General features: G+C 38.0%; 2 protein-coding genes across 2 annotated transcripts; one reads left to right on the forward strand and one right to left on the reverse strand.

Moving 5' to 3' along the window:
- Positions 1 to 4,096: 4,096 nt before the first annotated feature.
- Positions 4,097 to 6,906, forward strand: LOC143614195 (ethylene receptor 2-like). The gene is made up of 2 exons (XM_077087702.1): positions 4,097 to 5,897; positions 6,082 to 6,906. Exons 1-2 carry the CDS (start codon positions 4,158 to 4,160, stop codon positions 6,622 to 6,624), a joined length of 2,283 nt encoding a protein of 760 aa, XP_076943817.1. The 5' UTR covers positions 4,097 to 4,157; the 3' UTR covers positions 6,625 to 6,906.
- A 5,269-nt stretch (positions 6,907 to 12,175) lies between these two features.
- LOC143613479 (protein PSK SIMULATOR 3) lies at positions 12,176 to 14,041 on the reverse strand. The gene is given in 2 exon segments (XM_077087171.1): positions 12,176 to 13,045; positions 13,154 to 14,041. Coding segments are annotated over 2 exon segments (1,659 nt in total). The 5' UTR covers positions 13,943 to 14,041.
- Positions 14,042 to 20,847: the final 6,806 nt, after the last annotated feature.

The following is a 20,847-nucleotide window of genomic DNA, read 5'->3' on the forward strand; positions in this document are numbered from 1 at the left end:
GATTAGTTTGTATAATCAATTAAAACTTGACATGTGGCTTTAAACCAACCGTAACGAGCAGATTTACTAACCGTTTACTCGTCAGGACTAAATAAGTTATATGTCTTGTAATCAACGCCCACGAGTAATTCATAAGTTCTTTAGTCGCGACGAGTAGATTGTAAGGTTAAACTAGTCGCGACGACTTAACTACTAATAAACTACTCGTGTAGGGAATGTAAACCAGGTAAACTAGTTGTCGCGACTAAAGGACTTATGAATTACTCGTGGGCGTTGATTACGAGACATGTAACTTTTCTAGTCGTGACGAGATACTGATTAGTGAACCTGCACGTTACGGTTAGTTTATGGGCACATGACAAGTTTTAACTACAAACTACTCGTGTGTAATCATAAACGACTCATCACGACTAGTTTATAATACCTATTTTGGGAATTCTTACAGATGACACCTAAAACCTGAAAAACGTTTTCATAAACGCTTATTTCGGGAATTTTCCCTTGTATTATTTGTACAAAATGGTTTGAATCCTTAACAAAACTTTTAACAATTCCCAAACGTCAATACTTTATCCCACAAACGATAGCAAGAAAAAGGTCAATGAAACTTTAGCCCCTCCTAGGTTAATCTTACACTGCATTCTTGAGTTAAAATAAAAGAAAAGAAACGAAAGTGTTTATTACATTCTTGAGTTAAATTGGAAGGAAAAGATAGGAAAAAAAATTGTAGTTTTACAATTATGTACTCATAGCAACATGAAAAAGAGAATTAACATAGGGTAAATTGGTAATATGGTAATGGAATATAAACTTTCCTTCACAATCCAGCCATATTTGACAGGAAAGTTTTGAAGGAAAAAAAGACTTAATTTTTCCTTCTATTCTTTTTCTTTTATTTTAATGGAAAAACTCAAGAATAGAAAAAGAAAAATTTTCTTAGCTTTTTTTTTTCCAATCCCTTAAATAAAAAACTTAACGAAAATGCAGTGTTAATCGAAACCGATTCATAATTGAGGCGAAAGCGAAATGCTAAAAGAACGGATCTATTAACATTTTTCGATAATCAAACATTTTGGTTCAATTTCGGCTTGCGTTATAGGTAAAAAGTAAGCCATCACACTCTGGTCAATAAAGTTTTAATTTTAAAACAAAATTTAATTTTTTTTAATGTTATATGTCTAGAAAATATCGCCGAGTTGATTGAATTATTAGCAAAAGCCGGTAGGAATAAATACAAAGATTTGACAACAAATTGTTTTAAATTGTTAATTATCTAATGTAAGTACTTTTGAATGCTCAAAAGTTATAAAAAAAACACCCTTTTGATCGTGTATTAACCCATATTAAACCCGTGTTTTTTACACCAACTTTTATAGAAAGAGGAATTTGACATCTAACAAAGTTGGGTTTAAAAACTATCCCAGCTCGTTAATTTCATACAGTCCAAACTTTAAGACTTATGCTGGTTATTATTAGTTTATTACTAGTATTATTGATTCTAGGGTGTATTTAAAATGTTGAAAATGAACAATTCAAACCGAAGCAAATTGACTGGTTGAGATTCAAATGATTTAGTTTACGGTTCGGTTTTGACTGTTTAATGATTTAGTCTGGTTTGAACTTGTAGTAGAACGTGTAAATAAAACCAACCATTTAATTTTTATTATTTATATATATTTTTTTGTTTTTAAATATGTAGTTATTTATATGTATCATAATTATAAACCTGATTATTATGTTAAACTTTTAGTAAAAAGGGTTCATGTCATAAAATATCAACATATTTTCTCATTTTTCTTAAAAAAAAAACCAACACAGTTTTCTCAAAACGTGTTTAAAAAACACGAAAATATATATATTAACCCATTTTTGCTGTATAAAGATCCTTACATTTGCCAACATTGTTATACTTATAAAGGTATTTAAAATAATGACCCGCTACCTCTTAAATCAAAATTTATTGAAGTGTTCAATTGTTTTGTACACCAAAATTACACAACACTATATTAACGAGTTTAAGGGGTAATAATTTTGATTATTTTTCATAAGAACATGTATTCTAAACAAGCATATAAACTTTAATATAATAAATCTTTGTTGACTGATTTTGTTGTGTTTTTCTAAATCGTGCAAGGACTTTCAAAGTCATAAATACGTCGTCGACTCTTCGAGTGCCTGTTTTTTGAAAAAAAATTATTTTAGTTTCAATTTTATATTAACTATAACAAAATCAACATTTTGATAAATAGAAATATAGTAAAAACCGTCAAACCTATCCATAATTCTTACATAATGATAAATACTCCATTGTTTATTAATTAGCGTTTCCATACAATATATAAAGATTGTGATAGAAGCCCTAGAAAGTAGAAACCTATGATGAGTCTATAGACTCATCCTAATAAGAATATATATGTTGAACTGTATAGACAATCAATATCAATCAATTAATCATGCCCAGTACAATCCCACCGACAGCAAAGCTATAAGTAGGGTCTGGGGAGGGTGGGATGTAGGCACACCGTACCTCTATCCAAAGGAATAAAGAGGTGGCTTCCAGAGAGACCCTCGGCTCTAAGTACATGTGTATGAAGCAAAATAAAGGAAATCAAAGTTTAACAGTTATATAAAAACTACTACTAATTATAATAATATTAATAATAAGATCACAGTTTAACAGCTATATAAAAACTAATAATAATTATAATAATAATAATAATATATGTAAGGGAAATACCATTATGGTATGTGACCTAAATAAGTTAAGTCTAAGCCGTAAGGTATTGAAATCTCTCTAAAAATCCTTAACCTTAATTCTACTTCTCCACGAATTCCTATCCTCAACCATGTCCTCGGAGAGGTTTAGGTCTATCAAATCATGTCTAATCCTCTCATCCCAAGTCAATTTCGGTCGTCCTCTGTTTCTAAAATAGACAATGGATTATTTATCATTATATGATCTAACAGTTAAACAGTTAAAACCGACTCATCTAACTAACCGGTTCCACCTATCATAGTTTAAAACCATAGTTAAGTTTCAACCCAGAATTTTCTAAAATAGTTAATACCGCACCGTAAACACCTATACTAAGAAAAGTGTACTTATATAACGTAAAAGCCGTCTTTATGTTTCCCATTATTATATATATTAGCTTTTATCCCCCGTAGTTTTTAAAGTATTCGTTTATAATATTTATATGTTTTTTGGATTTTAATTTATTAATTGTATATAAGTTAATAATATACTTAATATTTGATTAAAAAAGAGTTTCACAAATAAATGAGATATTATAATCCGGCTTAAAAGCTATTTGGATTTGAGACACATGCCCCACTTATTTTTTTTTACAATAAAGTTGTTTTTTAATTATAAATAATATATATCTTTTATTTAAAGAAACCAGATATAATTTTAGTATATCCCTATTTTATATGACTTTTATATCAATATTAAATGAGATTAATTTTTAATTTAATAAGGTTTTATGACTTGTTTAAGTAATATCAGAATTTGATGAGACTCGTACCCGTAAATTCGAGAGAAATGCATACGAAACCGACGTTTTATTACATATATTTCTCATTGTTTCTGGTTAACAAAAAGAACAAGGGCGCGGACAAATCTAACGAAAAAGGCGTCTGTTTGATCGTCCATTTCCCTCCTACGAACCAACCTTCAGTTTTGAAAGTGGATAGTAAGGTTCATGTATCTAGTTTTCAGCAGCCTTCAATTCAAAGTAATCAACTCAATTGGGTTATGGTACGACTCACTTTATACCTACTGCATTTTTCATTCTTTTTTGCTTCAATTCCAATCGGTTGTTTGTTGGGTTTTCAGTATTTTCTCGTTTTTTGTGTTCAATTTGCTTCGAAGTTTGGGATTCTTGATTTTGTTAAATTTTTTCATCGGATTATGTGTACGGGGGGTTTGGGTTTGGGTTTAATTTAAGCAACTGTTTTGTTTTATATACATGTTACCAATTCAGATTAAATCTTGCACACCAACTGTTCGACGTAATTCCTCAAAGACTTTTCATTTCAGATTAACTTTTTTTTGTGTTTTGTATTCAGGGTTTTAAGTTCAAGAGAAGTTAAGGGTTCTCTCTAATTTGATCAAATTATGCAATAAAAGGGTTGAGAAAGTTGTTCATTTGCGGATGAATCAGATGTCGAAAACTTGTGCTTTCGGGGTTGTTTTCTTGTTCTTGATCTGTGTTTCAGCGTCTGATAATGGGTTCTCGGGGTGTAACTGTGAGGCTGAAGGCTTCTTCGGGTACCGGAACATAATGGAAACACAAAAAGTGAGTGATTTCTTGATAGCAGTGGCTTATTTCTCGATCCCGATTGAACTTCTTTACTTTGTTAGTTGTTCAAATGTCCCTTTCAAATGGGTACTTGTTCAATTCATTCTCTTTATTGTCTTATGTGGAATGACGCATTTACTCAACGGTTGGACATACGATGCCCACCCCTTTCATCTAATGCTTGCACTCACTGTTTTTAAATTCTTAACCGCGTTAGTTTCGTTTGCAACCGCTATTACATTAATCACTCTCATCCCGTTGCTGTTGAAAGTTAAAGTTAGAGAATTTATGCTGAAAAAGAAGTTTTGGGATCTCGGTAGAGAAATGGGAATGATCAAGAAACAGAAGGAAGCCGGGTGGCATGTTCGTATGCTCACACAAGAAATAAGAAAGTCTCTTGACCGCCACAAGATTCTTTACACGACTCTTGATAAACTATCCGAGACGTTAGATTTACAAAACTGTGCGATTTGGATGCCAGACGAGGCTAAAACGGTGATGAATCTCACTCATCAATTAAAAGGAGGCGATTCTTCAGCCGTTGATCAGTTTTGCATCCCAATCAATGATTCTGATGTCCAGGACATCAAAAGAAGTGAAGTGGTGAAGTTATTAGAACCTGAGTCAAGATTAGCCGACTTAAGCAGTGGCGGGTCGATTCAACCGGGAGCCGTGGCTGCAATCCGTATGCCAATGCTTCGAGTTGCTGACTTTAAAGGTGGGACCCCTGAAATGATTCAAGCTTGTTATGCAATATTAGTTTTGGTCCTACCGGGTGCTAATTTTCGGTCTTGGACGAATTCAGAACTTGAAATAGTCAAAGTAGTTGCTGACCAAGTAGCCGTTGCGCTCTCGCACGCTGCAGTTCTAGAAGAATCTAGACTCATGAGAGACAAATTAGTGGCTCAAAACCAAGCTTTACAGGAAGCTAAACAAGAAGCAATGAGGGCTAGTCAAGCTAGAGCCTCGTTTCAAGCAGTTATGAGCAAGGGTTTAAGAAAACCTATGCATTCAATCATGGGTTTGCTTTCAATTTTACAAGACGAGAGTTTAAAAAGTCAACAAAGGATTCTTGTTGACACAATGGTCAAAACAAGCAGTGTGCTTTCAATGCTGATTAATGATGTAATGGATGATTATACTAAAGATAATGGCAAGTTTACGCTGGAAATGAGATCTTTTCAGCTTCATGGTATGATTAAAGAAGCTGTGTGTCTTGCAAAGTGTTTGTGTGTTAATAAAGGTTACGACTTTGACATGAATATTGATAAATACCTACCAAATAATGTAATGGGGGATGAAAGAAGGGTTTTACAGGTTATCTTGCATATGATTGGGAATCTTTTGAGTTGGGGTAATGGGGGTGGGTACTTAAGTTTTAGGGTTTCTAGAGAAAGTGGAAGCATTGGGAGAAGTGATCAACAATGGCGTTCTTGGAGATCGAATTCTAGTGATGGTTTTGTTAGTGTTAAGTTTGAAATTGGGTTAAATGATGCGTTTTCTGTGGTTAAACCGTCTTCAAGTGATCAGAGAATCCGGAGATTGGTAGCTGAGGAGAGTTTGAGCTTTAGTATGTGCAGAAAATTGGTTCAGGTTAGTATTTCAAATCAATTGTCTGAATTATTATTAAGAAAATTTGTTGCTTGGTCTTTGTAGTTTTATTTGCTGGAAGTATTGACCCGTTTACTTGTGGGTCAAAAGCACTTAAGGTTAATAGTCTGTTATTATTAATATTCTTGGCTAATATGATTTAAAATGAATGTCGGTTTTTGGGCAGATGATGCAAGGAAGCATTCGGGTGATCCCGAATCCAGTAGAGTTTGATCAAAGCATGTCATTTGTTCTCGGGTTTCAACTTCGGCCTTCAATCATGATCGGGTTATCCGAAATGAGTGACTCATCAGATCACAACCCGCAATCAAACTCAATCTTTAGAGGCCTTCACGTTCTTTTAGCTGATGAAGACGACACTAATCGGGCCGTGACCCGTAAGCTGCTTGAGAAATTGGGCTGTGTGGTTATGACCGTGACCTCGGGTTATGATTGTCTCACGGCTCTCACGCCACCTGTATCGGCTTACCAAATCTTGATACTGGATTTACAAATGCCCGATTTAGATGGGTTTGAAGTTGCATCTCGGTTAAGAAAGTTTAGAAGCCGAAACTGGCCTTTGATTATTGCTTCAACCGCTAGTGCCAATGAAGATTTGTGGGAAAGATGCATACAGTTTGGGATTAATGGGGTTATTCAAAAACCGGTTCTTTTGAAGGCTATTGCTGATGAGTTAAGGAGGGTGTTGATTCAAGCCAGTAAGGTCTGATGAAGTCAAAGTCAAAGTCAAAATGTGATCGAAGAAGGTGGTCAAAGGTGGTTGATGGTTGATTAATAAACTAACATATCTAACTGAAATAGAGGATGTTTTGGATATTGGTAGAATTATTATAATATACGTATAGTGTAAAGATGGAGTAAAAGAAGGATATGATATTCTATATGAAGCTCTATTTGAGGAAATCTTTATAGATTAATAATTTTGAGTATGCAAGATTTATCTTTTGTTAAATGATTGTTATTTATACATGTCATCTCCCTTCTCCCATTGATATTGCGCTCTGTTAGTTCTTCGTATCGGTTTTCATATAATTTAACTTTGAGTTCTTTCGGAAATGAAAACGAATTAGAATTAAGAAATCGAATTTGAATCAATACGAACTAGAGAGAAAATAACTAAAATACTTGTAATTTATACCTGATTTGATTCAAAACCGAATTTATACTTGGAATTCGATTCGATTCAAATCTTAAATTCACTTGCACATAATTTGTTTTTGTTCAAGTTTTATTTTTTTTAAAGTTACTTACACGTAATGTTTAAGAATAATAATGGCATGCCGTGTAAAAACAAATTTCTTTAATCAATCTTTAGAAAATGACACGTGACAGTCACATGGTGTCATGAAGTGTTTGTACTAAAAGAGCCTATTATCAATGGAGATAACATGTCTGGTTTGACAATAATATTGATGAAAGGAAAGAGAAGAGAAGCATGCATGAATTTGGTTTTAGTTAAAAGACAACTTATATGTGTTTCAGTTTTAAAGGCCACCTGGGACCCAAATTCCTCATTGGTCTATTTCTTGATTTAAGGTTTACTTTAATAATTATATAATATAATTACCTAGTCTTGTCATTTTCATTGGATGCTGGCTTTTACATCTTTGCTTTCATTTGTTGACAAGTCTTAGGTATTTTACCACAAAATTTATTGTAACCAAAATTTAAGAAGTTGTTTATATTCTAAGTTTGAAGACAAAATAATCAAGTTTTGATTGGTTTTATAGTTTCCGTTCGTATATTGGTTAAACGTAAGCCTGGTAAAACGGGCTGGGCCGAGCTAGTTGGGTGTCGGGTGAGGACGGTTTGGGGGATTGGCCTTCTTGTCTAAACATACATGTATTAATATCTATCAAGTCAAGTTGGACAAAATCTCTAAAGTGGTACAGAGTGTGAAGTGATTGTATTATTGCCAAAGAGACAATAACCATGTGCTAACTTAGATTAACAACAAAGCAGCCCAAGCTGACTAAAACACTAAGTAATGTCAATCGTCAAGGTTTTATCACTTTTATGTATTTGTTTCACCAATTTTAGAAAGGTCAAGCTTTGTTCAATTCAAGCATTCACGGTTAAGTGTAATCTTTGCAATGCAATATCGGAGAAAAAAAATTACCTGCAAGCATTGGTGGTAAATAATTCATAGTAGAAAGAAAGTGGTTATTGGCCAATTAATCGAACATGATAGAGAGACATGATCGTTAGAGTTTTGTTTGCCTTAGCCTTAGCCTTAGTGTGGTCTTGGCTTATATACCTTTTAGGGGTGTGTATAAGAGAGTAAGAGACCACCATAGATTATTTTTCTTGTCACTTCGTTTTTCATATGTAGTAGCTCTTATAGTTTTCTCACCATTAAATATTTAAATGTTAGTGGTAGTTTAAAACAATCAATATCATCATTAGTACTTCTGGTAGGGATAGTAAAAAAGCCCGAGCCTGACGGGTATACCCGAAACAAATGGTACGGGTCAGGTATGGGATTAGATGACACCCGACCCTATTACCCAAAAACACATACCCGTTTACCTTAACCATGTGCCAGAAAAATTCTTTGTATTTCATAGGTTGTGAAACATATATATAAAAAATTATAATGATATTATTTATTTATTGTCACGCTTCTATATACGTGGTGCATTTATTTAAATTTGTAACAATTGTTGTATGAATAAAATGTATAAAATAATTATAATGATTAAAAAAAATGTACTTGAAAGTCCCAACGGGTATACCCGATACCCGCGGGTATGCCCGATACCCGACGGGTAATGGGCTGGGTATGGGATACAGTTTTACAAACGGATATGGGCATGGAATTACCAATACCCTGTCTGTTGTCATCCCCAAATTCTGATTGTTTACTTTTATTCTCGTAGCTTTATTGCTTAATCCGGATTCCTATACTGTAAGAATGGTTGTGAGTCGAGGGCAGGAACAACCTCTCTATCATCTGGATTCCTATACTGTCAAAAGTGTAAATCTTTTATTATTTGGTCAGATTTCTTATTATTTTGTTTTACTAAACTAAAATTTTATATTATTCAGATTGTCATGCCAAGTCTGTCTTTAGGCTAATGTAGTCTTATATATACCATGTACGTGTTTGGTTCCAACATGTTTACATGAATGTATGTTTGTGTCATTTTCGGGTTGTGTTATTTCATACATTTAAGAAAATACATTATAGCAAAGAAAATTGTATTTCGTAGTCATGACCCATGATGACATTATCTCAAGTGGATTTGGATTGAACGTATAGAAATAAAATATGTTTTGTAATTCAATTATTATGGAGTTTGTTTCTATTAGGTAGAATTGTTGTGTAGTTGTATCTATCTATAAACAAGTGTAAATGTGTACGTATGAGTTGTGAGTTGTGACAGATTTGAAATTTTTTTCGAAAAAGAAAAGTGCGGCCTAAGCCCAACCCTACCTGCAATCATCAATTCCAGCCCAAATTGTGTGATGGGCCGACCTAAAGCCCAGCCAAGATATATCTTGCAACAACAAAAGACTCAAAAGAGTTCATTTAAAAAAATTAACCAGTTCTAAAATAAGTGTTTACGAAAACCCATTTCAAGTTTTAGGTGTCACTTGCAAGAAATTCCAGTAATAGGTATTATATACTAGTCGTGACGAGTATATTATGATAATACACAAGTAGTTTGTAGACCCAATTAAAATTTGTCACGTGTCCTTAAACTAACCGTAACGAGTAGGTTCACTAATCATTTACTCGTCACAACTAAATAAATTGCATGCCTCATAATCAACGCTCACAAGTAATTAATAAGTCCTTTAGTGATTGTCAAGTCTACACGGAGTCCCAACCATGTACCGTATAATGGGTTTCTTGAGTTCATGGCTTACTCTTGCGCTGTGTTCCCAAGTTCATTAAGCGCAAGAAAGGAAAAGAAAAGAAAGGAAAGGAATTTTTTCTTTTCATTTCCTTTCTTTCTTTACCTTTTACTTTCTTTCCTTCCATTTCCTTCCAAATTGGAAAGAAACATATCCTCTTCAATTTACTCTTTAAAACACTTTCTTTCCTTTCCTTTCATCTCTTAAATGAAACTAGGGAACACTCAACTTTTATATTTCTTTTCTTTTCTCTCCATAAAAAAACTAAGGAACACACTCTTAGCCCCAAAAGGATGAGATGCACACAACCTCTACTAAAATGACTTCGAGTCGAAGAAGTCTCTCCTTCATACTGCAAATTTTTACTCGGCAACAAGGTCGTCTTTGAGAATCGTCAAAATATTCTAGGCTGAGGGCAGAAAAAAATTTGGCCCTTAAACAAAAGAGTTTTTTTTATTATGTATAACCAATTAAATTTTTTAATGGGCTCATCGGATTGTGCAAATTTTATTTTTATCATTATTTTTAATAAAATGGACTTAAAAAGAATTAGGTAATTGGGTTTAAACGTCAAGAACACACATTTTTTTTGAATATGTATAAAAAAAACTTGGAAAATTTTCGAGTCTACCAGGGTCATCAGGCGAAGAGCCCCACCCCCCACCCCCCCTTTCACGCGACGTTTACGGGCACTAGATTCACAGGCGTTTGTAGCGACATATATTTAAAACTTGAGTAATTATTTTATTAAAGGTTTGTAGCGACACATGGATAAGTTATTTTACAAAGGGGAACAAAAATGAGAAGAATGAGATATCTGTAGCCATAAAAAAAACCCCTAAAAAATAATGAAAAATTAATTAAAAAAAATCATAACTCAAATGTTAATAAAAAATGAAAAATGTAAAAAGACGAAAATGTTTCCATCGTCTTCCTTGTTTTTAAAAAATAAAATCCTCGAAAAAGACACAATGTTAAGTGAAAAAGATCATTGTGTCTTTTTATATATCGTTGTGTTTTGTGTTTATTTTCGTCATTAATTGTGTCTTTTTTTCTTTACATTGTGTCTCTTTTCTTGATATTGTGTTTTATTACGCAACATTGTGTTATATTTTGTTCGGCATTGTGTTATATTTTACGACCTATTATATCTTTTTTTGTTTATTATTGTTTTGTTTGTTCATTTTCAACATTGCGTCTTTTCGGCATCGGTATACAAAACAAGACATCGAGTTCGTCCAATTTAAACTTGAGCCTGACACGATTCAACCATTTAACAAATCAATCTCAAATAGGTCACGAACAACCATGCACATGTATTTCATAAAAGACTGCACCACCTCTCAAAGTCTCATGTCTCAATCTGCTCCCATCACAAATGCGGCCGACTTTTGACCCACTCCATAATATATTTGTTTGACACGTTTTCATATTAGTTCAACTTCTTCTATACATCCGTGTTTGGCCCACTATCTAAGTTTCAATACAACTTGTTGACTGTTTGATATATAAAAATAAACTCTCAATCTCTAGGTACTTTTATCCTTACCACACATATATATAGATACAACCATTATATACATCTCAAATCAAAAACAATACATAGCACAAGTAAACATAAACAAACTCATTAAAATTGAGCAGCATGCTTGAGAAACTTGCATGCTCTCATGATGGTTCCAAAATCCAATGCTCAAATTTCACATTCAAATGGGACCATTTGTTTTTTATCCATCTTTAGTTGTATATTTATAAATGGGACCCACTCAAAAGTTTTGGAATATATGATCTCACATTCTCACCATGGTTCTAGTTATGTTCAATAAAGTTGTTTTCTTCTTCACCTACTTGTAACCTTTTTCTTTTCAACTAAACCACTAGTATCAACTACAAGATTACATGCAACTAAAAGTTGAACCATTTTTCAGAAGTCCCCACAAACCGAATACCCACCCGCCAGTCGTGTGCATCGGTGTCTTGTGCAGTACATATAACAGAATATGGTCCAGTTAGCACATCTATGATGCAGAGATAGCATGCTAGAGACATTCAAGTATCAGAATGATACAATACAATGCACACTTTTAATGATAACATGTTCTTAGATAGTACTATAACATAATAAGTAAAACATGAAAGAAATGTACAAAAAGAAAATCATTTAATCATTGACCAAAGTCAAAGTGGCACATAACAAGTTTGACCTCCAAAGTCCATTATACATTGTTTATCAAGTTAATTTATGTACTTCAAAGACAACAACAAAGTACATAAAACAACTCATCCATACAATGATTATAAATCACTAATAAGCCAAAATCTATCATATTCACATCACGTTGGACTAATCGTATCAAACGACACATTAAAAGAAAAACTCACAGACGCAAATGTCTTGATCACCATGAAGCTCAATACTGAGTTTGCCAATCAATGCAGTCTTCAAAATCAAAACTGCTTGCACAATCCAATAACACGTTTTGTTGATGCTCATAACGACATATGTAATTCAATCCGACAAGGAGCTCACAAATGGCGGTTTCTGTCTTTGTTCTATCTGCAAAATACAACGTTTGTAACAGAAGCACATTGGTTCTTGAAACAATTTGTTGTTGCTCAAAGTTTCTCTCGTTTTGCCACCTCATCATGTTGTGTGCCAACGGTGCAAGCCAAGAAAGAATCTCGTCAAGCCTATCTTTCCAGTCATGCGCGAGAGGCGCGTCGTAAATTGCTAAATCTTTAACATACGACTTTAAACTCATCTTTAACGCCAATCGCAAGCTCGTTGGTAGCATTTGGTATAAATCATCTCGAGCCTCTTCACCAACTAAATGAGGGTATTGAAGTAATTTCTCAATCACAATAATAACATTAGCATAATGCAAAGCTAAAGCAGACCCTCCAATCGTGTTTTGAGAAGCTTGCACCGTTAACCTGTTCTTCGGAGCGGTTTTAACACTAGTCTTTAATCGTCTTCGTTCCCCAATCATCGGTATCCGACATTGAAAACCCGTGTGATTATTAATATCTTTTCTTACACTACTCGAAACACTACAAGAACCTGAAATCTGGCTGCTTCGATCATCACGTTTTTGAACAGAACCGTCATCAAACTCATCAGACTTTGAAACCGGACTGCTTCGATTTAAACATTCCATAAACAATCTCCCCGGTCCCAACCCGCAAGCAAAGTTAAAATCCTCCGCTTTAAACAGAGACATTTCCGCTTTTCTTGATCCAGGTTGACCCCTAACCCTACCCACCCGCTTCTCAATACCCGAGTTACTAAAGCCACCTAAAGATTTCACACTACGCGTATCAATCTGACCTGAAACTTGCGATAAACCACTACAAGAACGTAAATTCGCACCTGAAACCGAACCTGAACCAGAACTACTGGAAAACATCTCTCTTCTCGAAATAGTATCATCGAAAACTACACAAATACGCGCGTAAAGCGTACACACCGTTCTCGCAAGCATCTCCACTATCTTATCATAAGTCTGATTCCACAAAGACACATCCTTTAACTGCCTAACATCCTGCTTCTGCCACATCACCTTCTGCTCAAACGCCTTCCGGCTTTCCTCGTGCTGGTTCTGCTCGAACTTACTCTTCGCAACCTCCAACTCATTCAAAACCTCCATTTCCGCGTAAAGCCTCGCAGTCGAATTAACATACCGCTCCATTCGCCTTACCATCGCCTCCATATCCTTCACCAAAAACCCCAGTTCCCCAATGTTAATCACTCCAGACACAATATCCCCATACACATGCTGAAACCCAACCAGCTGAGGCACCGTACACTTCCGCCCGAGCCTCGAAACCACTCCGGCAATGAAATTCAAGTCATCGAGCTTCTCCGAAAGCGCGAGATCGAGCAGATACGTTTCGTCGGATGAAATTAGGGTTTTGATGCCGTAGGATTTGAGGGTTTCGTTTTTTAACCTTTGGATCTCGGAATTGGTTAAGGATTTGTGGAGGTGAACGGTTTTTGACATGACGTTGGCAACCTCGAACGACAAGATTCCGATAATGTCCGGTTTATTGTTGTTGTTGTTTGTGTTTTTGGTTAAGGGTTTTGAAGATGATTCTAGTAGTAAAGCGTGTTTGAGATTGGAACCCATTTGGGTTCCTAGTCGGACTATCCATGGGTCGGCCACCATTGCTGAATCTGTGAAGGTTTTGGTAGATCTGATTGGTTAGGGTTTTGGTGATTGCATTTGGGTTTGTGAAATTGAGGTGGAATTGGTGAGATTGATGGTGTGAATGATTGAATTGGAAGAGTGGAGATTGAATTGATGGAGGGAAATTGGGGATAGATTTATGGAGTTTGAATGAATAGTGGAATGGGAGTTTGAATGAAGGTGAAGTTGAACTCAACTGTCTTTCTGCACCATGTATTATTATAAAACACAAATACAAATAGAAAACTACAAAATATATTATTAACCTACTATTTTTAATATATTTGTTTTATTATATTACTTTAATATTCTTTTGAGTAAAAGAATAATTATGATTATAGTCATGGTTTTATTACTTATTTATTATTAAAATAACTAATTTATAAAAGGTGATGTAAAAACTAGAACTTTTTATCTTATCATTTAGTGTTACATGGTACTTTTATAGATGAATATTAGACTGAGTGATATGGTTCATGGAGCACTACTGATGGTGGTGATCGATGCCACACAAAACATCTAATATTCATCTTTTCTCCCCTTTAATGGAATTTATTCGTTGGAATTTGGACGGGCGTCTCTCCTCCACGTCGGTTGCTTCCTCTCCCTATCCCCTTCTTGCCTCACATGGACGACTCAAAAACGCCACGTTAGGATAGATACTGATCAATGTCACCCATGCTTATGCATGTCCGGCCTTGCCTCTTTCATAGTCTTACTGCAAAAAAATGTCCATCATCCCTCTCTCTCTCTCCCTCCCTCCCTCCCTCCCTCCTATAACAAAGACGGTTCATGGTCGGTCACTCATTGGTTATTTGGGACATACATCCCCCTCAAAGTCTCCAACATATGGCACCAAAAACTTGTGTTAAAGATGCTTTTACTCCAAAATGGAGGTGGTGTTGTAAAAACATTAAACATCATTACTGAAATAAACATAAAATAAATAAAAACAATTGATTTCGTAAATGAAACTATTAAATAAAATTAAAACTAATTAGAAAGGGGAGAATATAAGGTTATGAAAAGTAGTATGAAAGGTAGGGAATTTTGCATGAGACGTATTGGGGAGGTTATGGAGGAAGAAGATTATGCAACTTCTAGAGTCCAAATTGTTGATTATTTTTGTGCCTTTTGGATTAAGTCAACCAGCAAAATTTCGTGTTCTCTGCCTTTTGGGGTCAAACACAAAATGTTTCCATGATATTTCCTTTCAAATCAGAGATAATTGGTGGGATTTTTCACGTATTTTAATGGAAATTCGGTACATCAGAAATTTGATTTATGTATAAAATATAAAGTAATGTTTATAATATTATCAGACATAATCAAATAAATTAAAGTTACAAACATAAAGTTGGGAGTTTCTATCGAAACCAAAAACTATAAAACTGAATAATGATACCGATGTTGTTTACTTATTTGGGTGGTATTGGTTCGGTTACGTAAAAAGTATGTGTATTACATAATTTAAAAGTATATTTACAATAGTTTGGTTTCACAAAAATTCTTAAGTGTTACCTAGAAAATGAAGTCCGAACATACTCGAAACGATATCAACACGTGTTTTATATCAATCGAAAATTATTAAAACAATTTGGATACATGTTTAGATAGTACCAAACATGTGCTGATGTTTCTCGGTTGGTATTGGTTCGGTTCGTTTCGGCTCGTCAAGATACCCGACGCTCGTATAATCTAAGATACTAAAATTTTTTTATTTTGAACAAACTCCGTTTTTAATAAATTTATTTCGGTTTTGTAGTTGATCGAGAGATGGTCATTCTATGACTGGTTTAGTTACAAGAACATTACTTTCGAGGTTGTAATTGTGAAAAAAAAAATTTGAAGAAGAAAATTATAATAACTTGGTGATTAATAAACTATTATTGTTATTATTATTATTATTATTATTATTATTATTACTAATTTGTACAAGAACATTGAAGGTTTGAGTTCTTCAATGGAAACCCAAGTTTGATTGATACTTGTGTCATTTTTTTGGATTATAACAATAGGATTAGTGCTAGGCCTTTCGAGATTTCAGTTCGAATCCCTAGCCCATCTGGGCTTTCGTCCCACCATGTGTTAAGCAGAGAGTTATACTTTTGTAGTGACACAATAGCTGTCAAGTGGCAGTCAGCGGAGTGGTTTCCTGGGAAGCAACCCAGTTAAGACAACATAGTCTGAGCATAGTGGGACAACAAACAAATTTATGGAGTGCATTGGCCGCCTAACACACAAGAAATTCATTGTTTAAAAAAAAGTCATTAGGTAATAGGATTTCGAAATCAATCAAGTAATGATGAGTTTGAATCTTAACGAAAATTAATATTGAAGAAACACTAATTGACCCCGGGCAGATTACGGATAATCTGGGGGTTAAATAGATGTTTCCCACGAGAGGTTAGGTCCGGCAAAGATGGTTCTTCTGATGACCTGCAAAACAGACACCGTGAGCTCGTCACTGAGAAGGGGGGGTACCTCCTTGTGACCACCCTTCGGCGTGAGAATCAGACTAGATTGCCCTTGAATATAAGTGTATATTAAGAGATTGCTAGAGAAGATAAGATAATGAGATATCAGATAATGTAAGATAATGTAATGTGTCCATACCATTCCAAGGTGTTGGAGTATTTATAGCCGAAGGTAGGTTTCCAAGAAGGTACAGCCGGCTGAATAGTATTCCTGTTCTGCCAACTGTGGGCTACGCACATGCCATGCTGGTAGTTGGTGGGTAGGCAGCGGCTGATAGTGACAAGGCCGGCTGTGTACTATTCTTTTCCACCAACTGCAGGCTATGCACGTGCTACGACAGGTTGGTGAGTAGGCAGCGGCTAATAGTGACAGGGGTTGGTGAGTAGGCAGCGGCTGATAGTGACCAGGCCGGCTGTGTACTATTCCTTTGTCACAGTGAGCTGTCGCTGCTTTGGTCAGACCTTTTGTCCATACCTCGTCAGGTACAATACAAAAGGTCCTCCAGTAGCGTACGGACTGGCTCATTTGGGCGGGAGTATTCCTGGCTTTGGGCGGAAGTGTTCCCGGCTTGCTCACTCCTTCTTCAGGTGACATTACTGAATTATTTAAGAGTTAAGTGCCTTGTGCGTGTAGCCTTGCTGCGCGGGTAGCCTTCCCTGATGGCTAGTATCCGTTACTGCGGGAACAGGCGGAGTACGTCAACCATTGGGAGGCTTTTCCTGCGGGAACAGCTTGCGTACTGCGCGTAAGGACGTCACGTCTCTGAGCATGGTGGGTCCTGCGGATCCAGTTGGTTTCTGCGCAGACGTCTCTCTTCAAGGTGAGTCTTGCTAGTTTAGCCTTTGCGCAGACGTCCCTGTTGAAGGTGAGTCTTGCGGTTTCAACTGCGCAGACGTCCCTCTTTGATGTGAGTCTTGCGGGTCCAACTGGGCTCTGCTGGGACCTACCTATTCAAGTCCCCCCAGTCCAATGTTCTTCTCATGAATTGTTAATAAGTGAGGTGACTTAAGCAAAGGGTTTTGAAAAGGGTTTAGTTTTAAGGTTTTCCATGGGGATTCTTCCCGCGGAAGTCCTAATGTCACATGCAGAAATTCCTGACTTTTCTGCTTGATCTTTGGGTATGATGCGGGTAGGTCTGTAACCTCCTCGCAAGTCAGGAGCGTTGAGTTCCACTTGTGTAGATTCTCCATGAGGTTTTGGTAGTTTTGAACATAGTGATCAATTATGTTTAAACAACCAATTCCATCTTGGAGCTTCAAACAATCTAGTTCTCGACGTTCCCGCTATGCGGGGATGTTATTCCCGTTTCCGCAAGCATGGCCCAGAAGATCCTTCTTGGTTTCAATTCCTTGCGGAGTGCTAGGTATGTGAAGGGTTTCGCCTTGACACTGTACCCGCACTCGTCTTATAGTTACTTTACTTCCAAGGTATTCCTGGCTTCAATTCCCTGCGGGTGCTAAGTATGTGAAGGGTTTTGCCTTGACACTGTATTCGCACCCGTCTTATAGTTACTTGGTTGCCGAGGTAATCTTGGCTTCAATTCCCTGCAGGTGCTAAGATTGTGAAGGGTTTTGCCTTAACACTGTACTCGCACCTGTCTTATAGTTACTTGGTTGCCAAGGTAAGGGGTATAGTCCCGCTTACTTTTGAATCTTTTTTGAATCTTTTTGAAATTTGAAGAGTTGGTGAAAGGATAAGAACAGTCCAAACTGTTGAAACGTCGTCCGACGGTTTCTTCTGACAGTGTCAGGACGTGCAGGAAGTTATGGCGACGTGACAGTATATGGTCATTCCAGACACTTTTTCAGGCGCGTGGGCGCGAGTTTTCGGGCGCGTGGCCGCGAAGTTTACGGCACGCGTCCTGTCAACAGTTGTTGCCAGCTTGCATATTCCACGTGTCATAGTTTCATTGCACATGCGCTTTCCTCTCTCTTCCGCATTAAATTCATCGCATTCATTGCGATGAGTATATAAAGGGAGGAGAGGATGCATCTCAACTCACAGTTTCACCTCTCTTCTTCTTCTAAACGATTTCCGGCGAATACTTTAACTTTTCTGTCGAGCATTCTCCTGAAATCGTTCTTTACATTCAAAACATGTCTTCTCATGATCTTGAAGTTACTGCTGAATAGTCGGACGTGTATTCCGAGAACCCGACGTCCACTTCTAATAGGGACGATAAGAGTACTGCTGGCGAGTGCCAGTGTGCTCTTCCCGTCGACCAGTATCAGTACATCGTCAGGAAGTTCATGCTCGAGCCTTTCGAGCCTGAGTTTCCTGAGCCACATCAGACGGTGTACGATGCCCGCAAGGGCAAAATAGGGGTGTATGCTGCATTCTTCATCTATGGGAATCTCAGGTTCCCATTGACGAAGTTTGTGTACCGTGTTTTGGAGAGACACGGTGTACATTTGACGGAGGTACACCCAATGGCGATCGCCAAGATTCGCTATTTTGAATGGGTGTGCCTCATTCTGGGCGTGGAGCCCCATGTCGACCGCCTGATGACCTTGTATTCCAGGAGGTGCATCCAGGGGTGGTATACCTTGGTCACTCGGATCAAGGGTTTGAAGATCTGCGCTACCGAGCGCAGTCTTCGGTCTTGGAAGCGGGAGTTCTTCTATATCTCCGCTCGCGTCGTCCCCATAGCGATGACGTTCAAGAACGGGAGAGCTCTCCCGAACCTTCACGCCTTCAACTACGAGGAGGCGGAATGGTTCTCCAAGATTTCCCGGGTCCAGTCTCCGGTTTACCGCTTTGCGGAGTCCGGGATGGTGATGCTCGGGATGAGCCGGGTGTGGAAGGATGCCGGGGCGGAGGCGCCACAGATTCCCATCGTCCTTGAATACGGTTTGAACTCTATCCCTTACGGTATGCTCTGTCTTCTTTGCTGATTTAGGGTTTTTCTTCTAACTGTTTCTCTTTTTGTTTCAAAGGGAAACGACCTACAATCGCTCCTGAATCCGCGGGAAGCTGGTGGTCCCGCTCGGATGGGTACCCGTGCTCTTGATGAGAACGAGTTGCCCATCTTAGAGCAAACGGCGGATCGGTTTGTGGAGGTCTACCCGCCGGGCCACCCGATTCTGAGCGCCACGAGGCCAGGTAAGGAGTTATTTAACCCTCGCCCTGTCAATGCTCAAACCTCTGCTGGAATTCCTCTAATTTTGTCATCTTCTGATGAGGAATCCGCAGATGGTCCTTTCTTCACGCGGAAGAAGAAGGCAGCTGGCGGAAAGGGTAAGGCGAAGGTTGCCTCTACTGCCGATCAGGGGAATCGGTCAGTCATAGACCGAGAGTGAAGAGGTGGCGGGGAACCCTGGTGGTGACGAGACCACTGTTCCGGAGGTTGAGACAGCTGTCACCTCCGGGCAGCCTAGTACGACGGTGAGCGGCGTGAAGAGGCCGGCTCCATCGGGTTCGTCCCCGCCTATCAGAACCTTCAAGCTGAAGAGAACTCGTAAGTATAATTTTCATTTACTTTAACTGCATATCCTTCCGCCATTATATTTAACTATCTTGTCTTCATGCAGGCGTGGATGCAACTGCATTCCAGGGTGGAGCGGGGAGGAGCACCTCTGGACCCATGATGGTAGGTTTGGTCAACCTACCCGAGGCGATGACCCAGGCGACTGCGCCTGCTTCAAGTGTTGGTTCAGTTGCTCACTCGGTTGAGGCAACTGTTCCAACTGTAACATCATCCCCGCCGGCTGTCAGTGCGATCTTCACGGAATCCTTCACTGAGCCGGCGGTGATATTTTCTGCGGGTTCTTCCGCAGCGGCGGCCACGGTTGTGAGTTCACCTCCAGTGAGTTCACCTCCGATGGTCTCTACCGCAGCGGCTTCGACCGTGCCTTCGACGCCGGCGACTACCTCGTCTCCGGCAGGTTCAGCAGGTATGTTCGGGGTTTCAAGCCAATCTCTGCCTCCTTCCCATCTGCCTGACCTCTTGGATGGATATCCGTTAGGTTCGGGTGATGGGTTTGGCGGCTACCGGCCTACTGTCGACCCTACAGGTGCGTAGGGTTATTTTGGCCTTTTTATATATATTTTTGTTTTTTATCATCTTTTCCTAACTTCTTTTTGTTTTTGCAGTGTCGGATTCGAATGAGGTGTTTGTTCCGCGGTGGAATATCCGCCGGGGAACCACCCTTCGGACGGCTGTGGATTGCGTCGAGTGGGCGCGCCACGCTGCCCCCAGTGGTGCACTGGGAGAAGCTATGTCGAGTTACCAAGAGGGTAGGCTGACAAACGAGCTTCGAATTCTCCTTGCCCGGATGCAGCCGCGCGTCGAGCTGCTTTGTCGTGAAAACGACAAGTTAAAGGCGGCTCGTATCCAAAAAGTAGCTCAGGCGCGGGCTATCCGGGAGGAGATTAGGAGACTCTCCGCCGTTGCTGCGGAGAAGGAG

The sequence above is a fragment of the Bidens hawaiensis genome, unplaced genomic scaffold, assembly GCF_021521415.1.
Source record: "Bidens hawaiensis isolate Kalapana, Puna unplaced genomic scaffold, B.hawaiensis_p1.1 tig00002273_1, whole genome shotgun sequence".
Taxonomy (NCBI): domain Eukaryota; kingdom Viridiplantae; phylum Streptophyta; class Magnoliopsida; order Asterales; family Asteraceae; genus Bidens; species Bidens hawaiensis.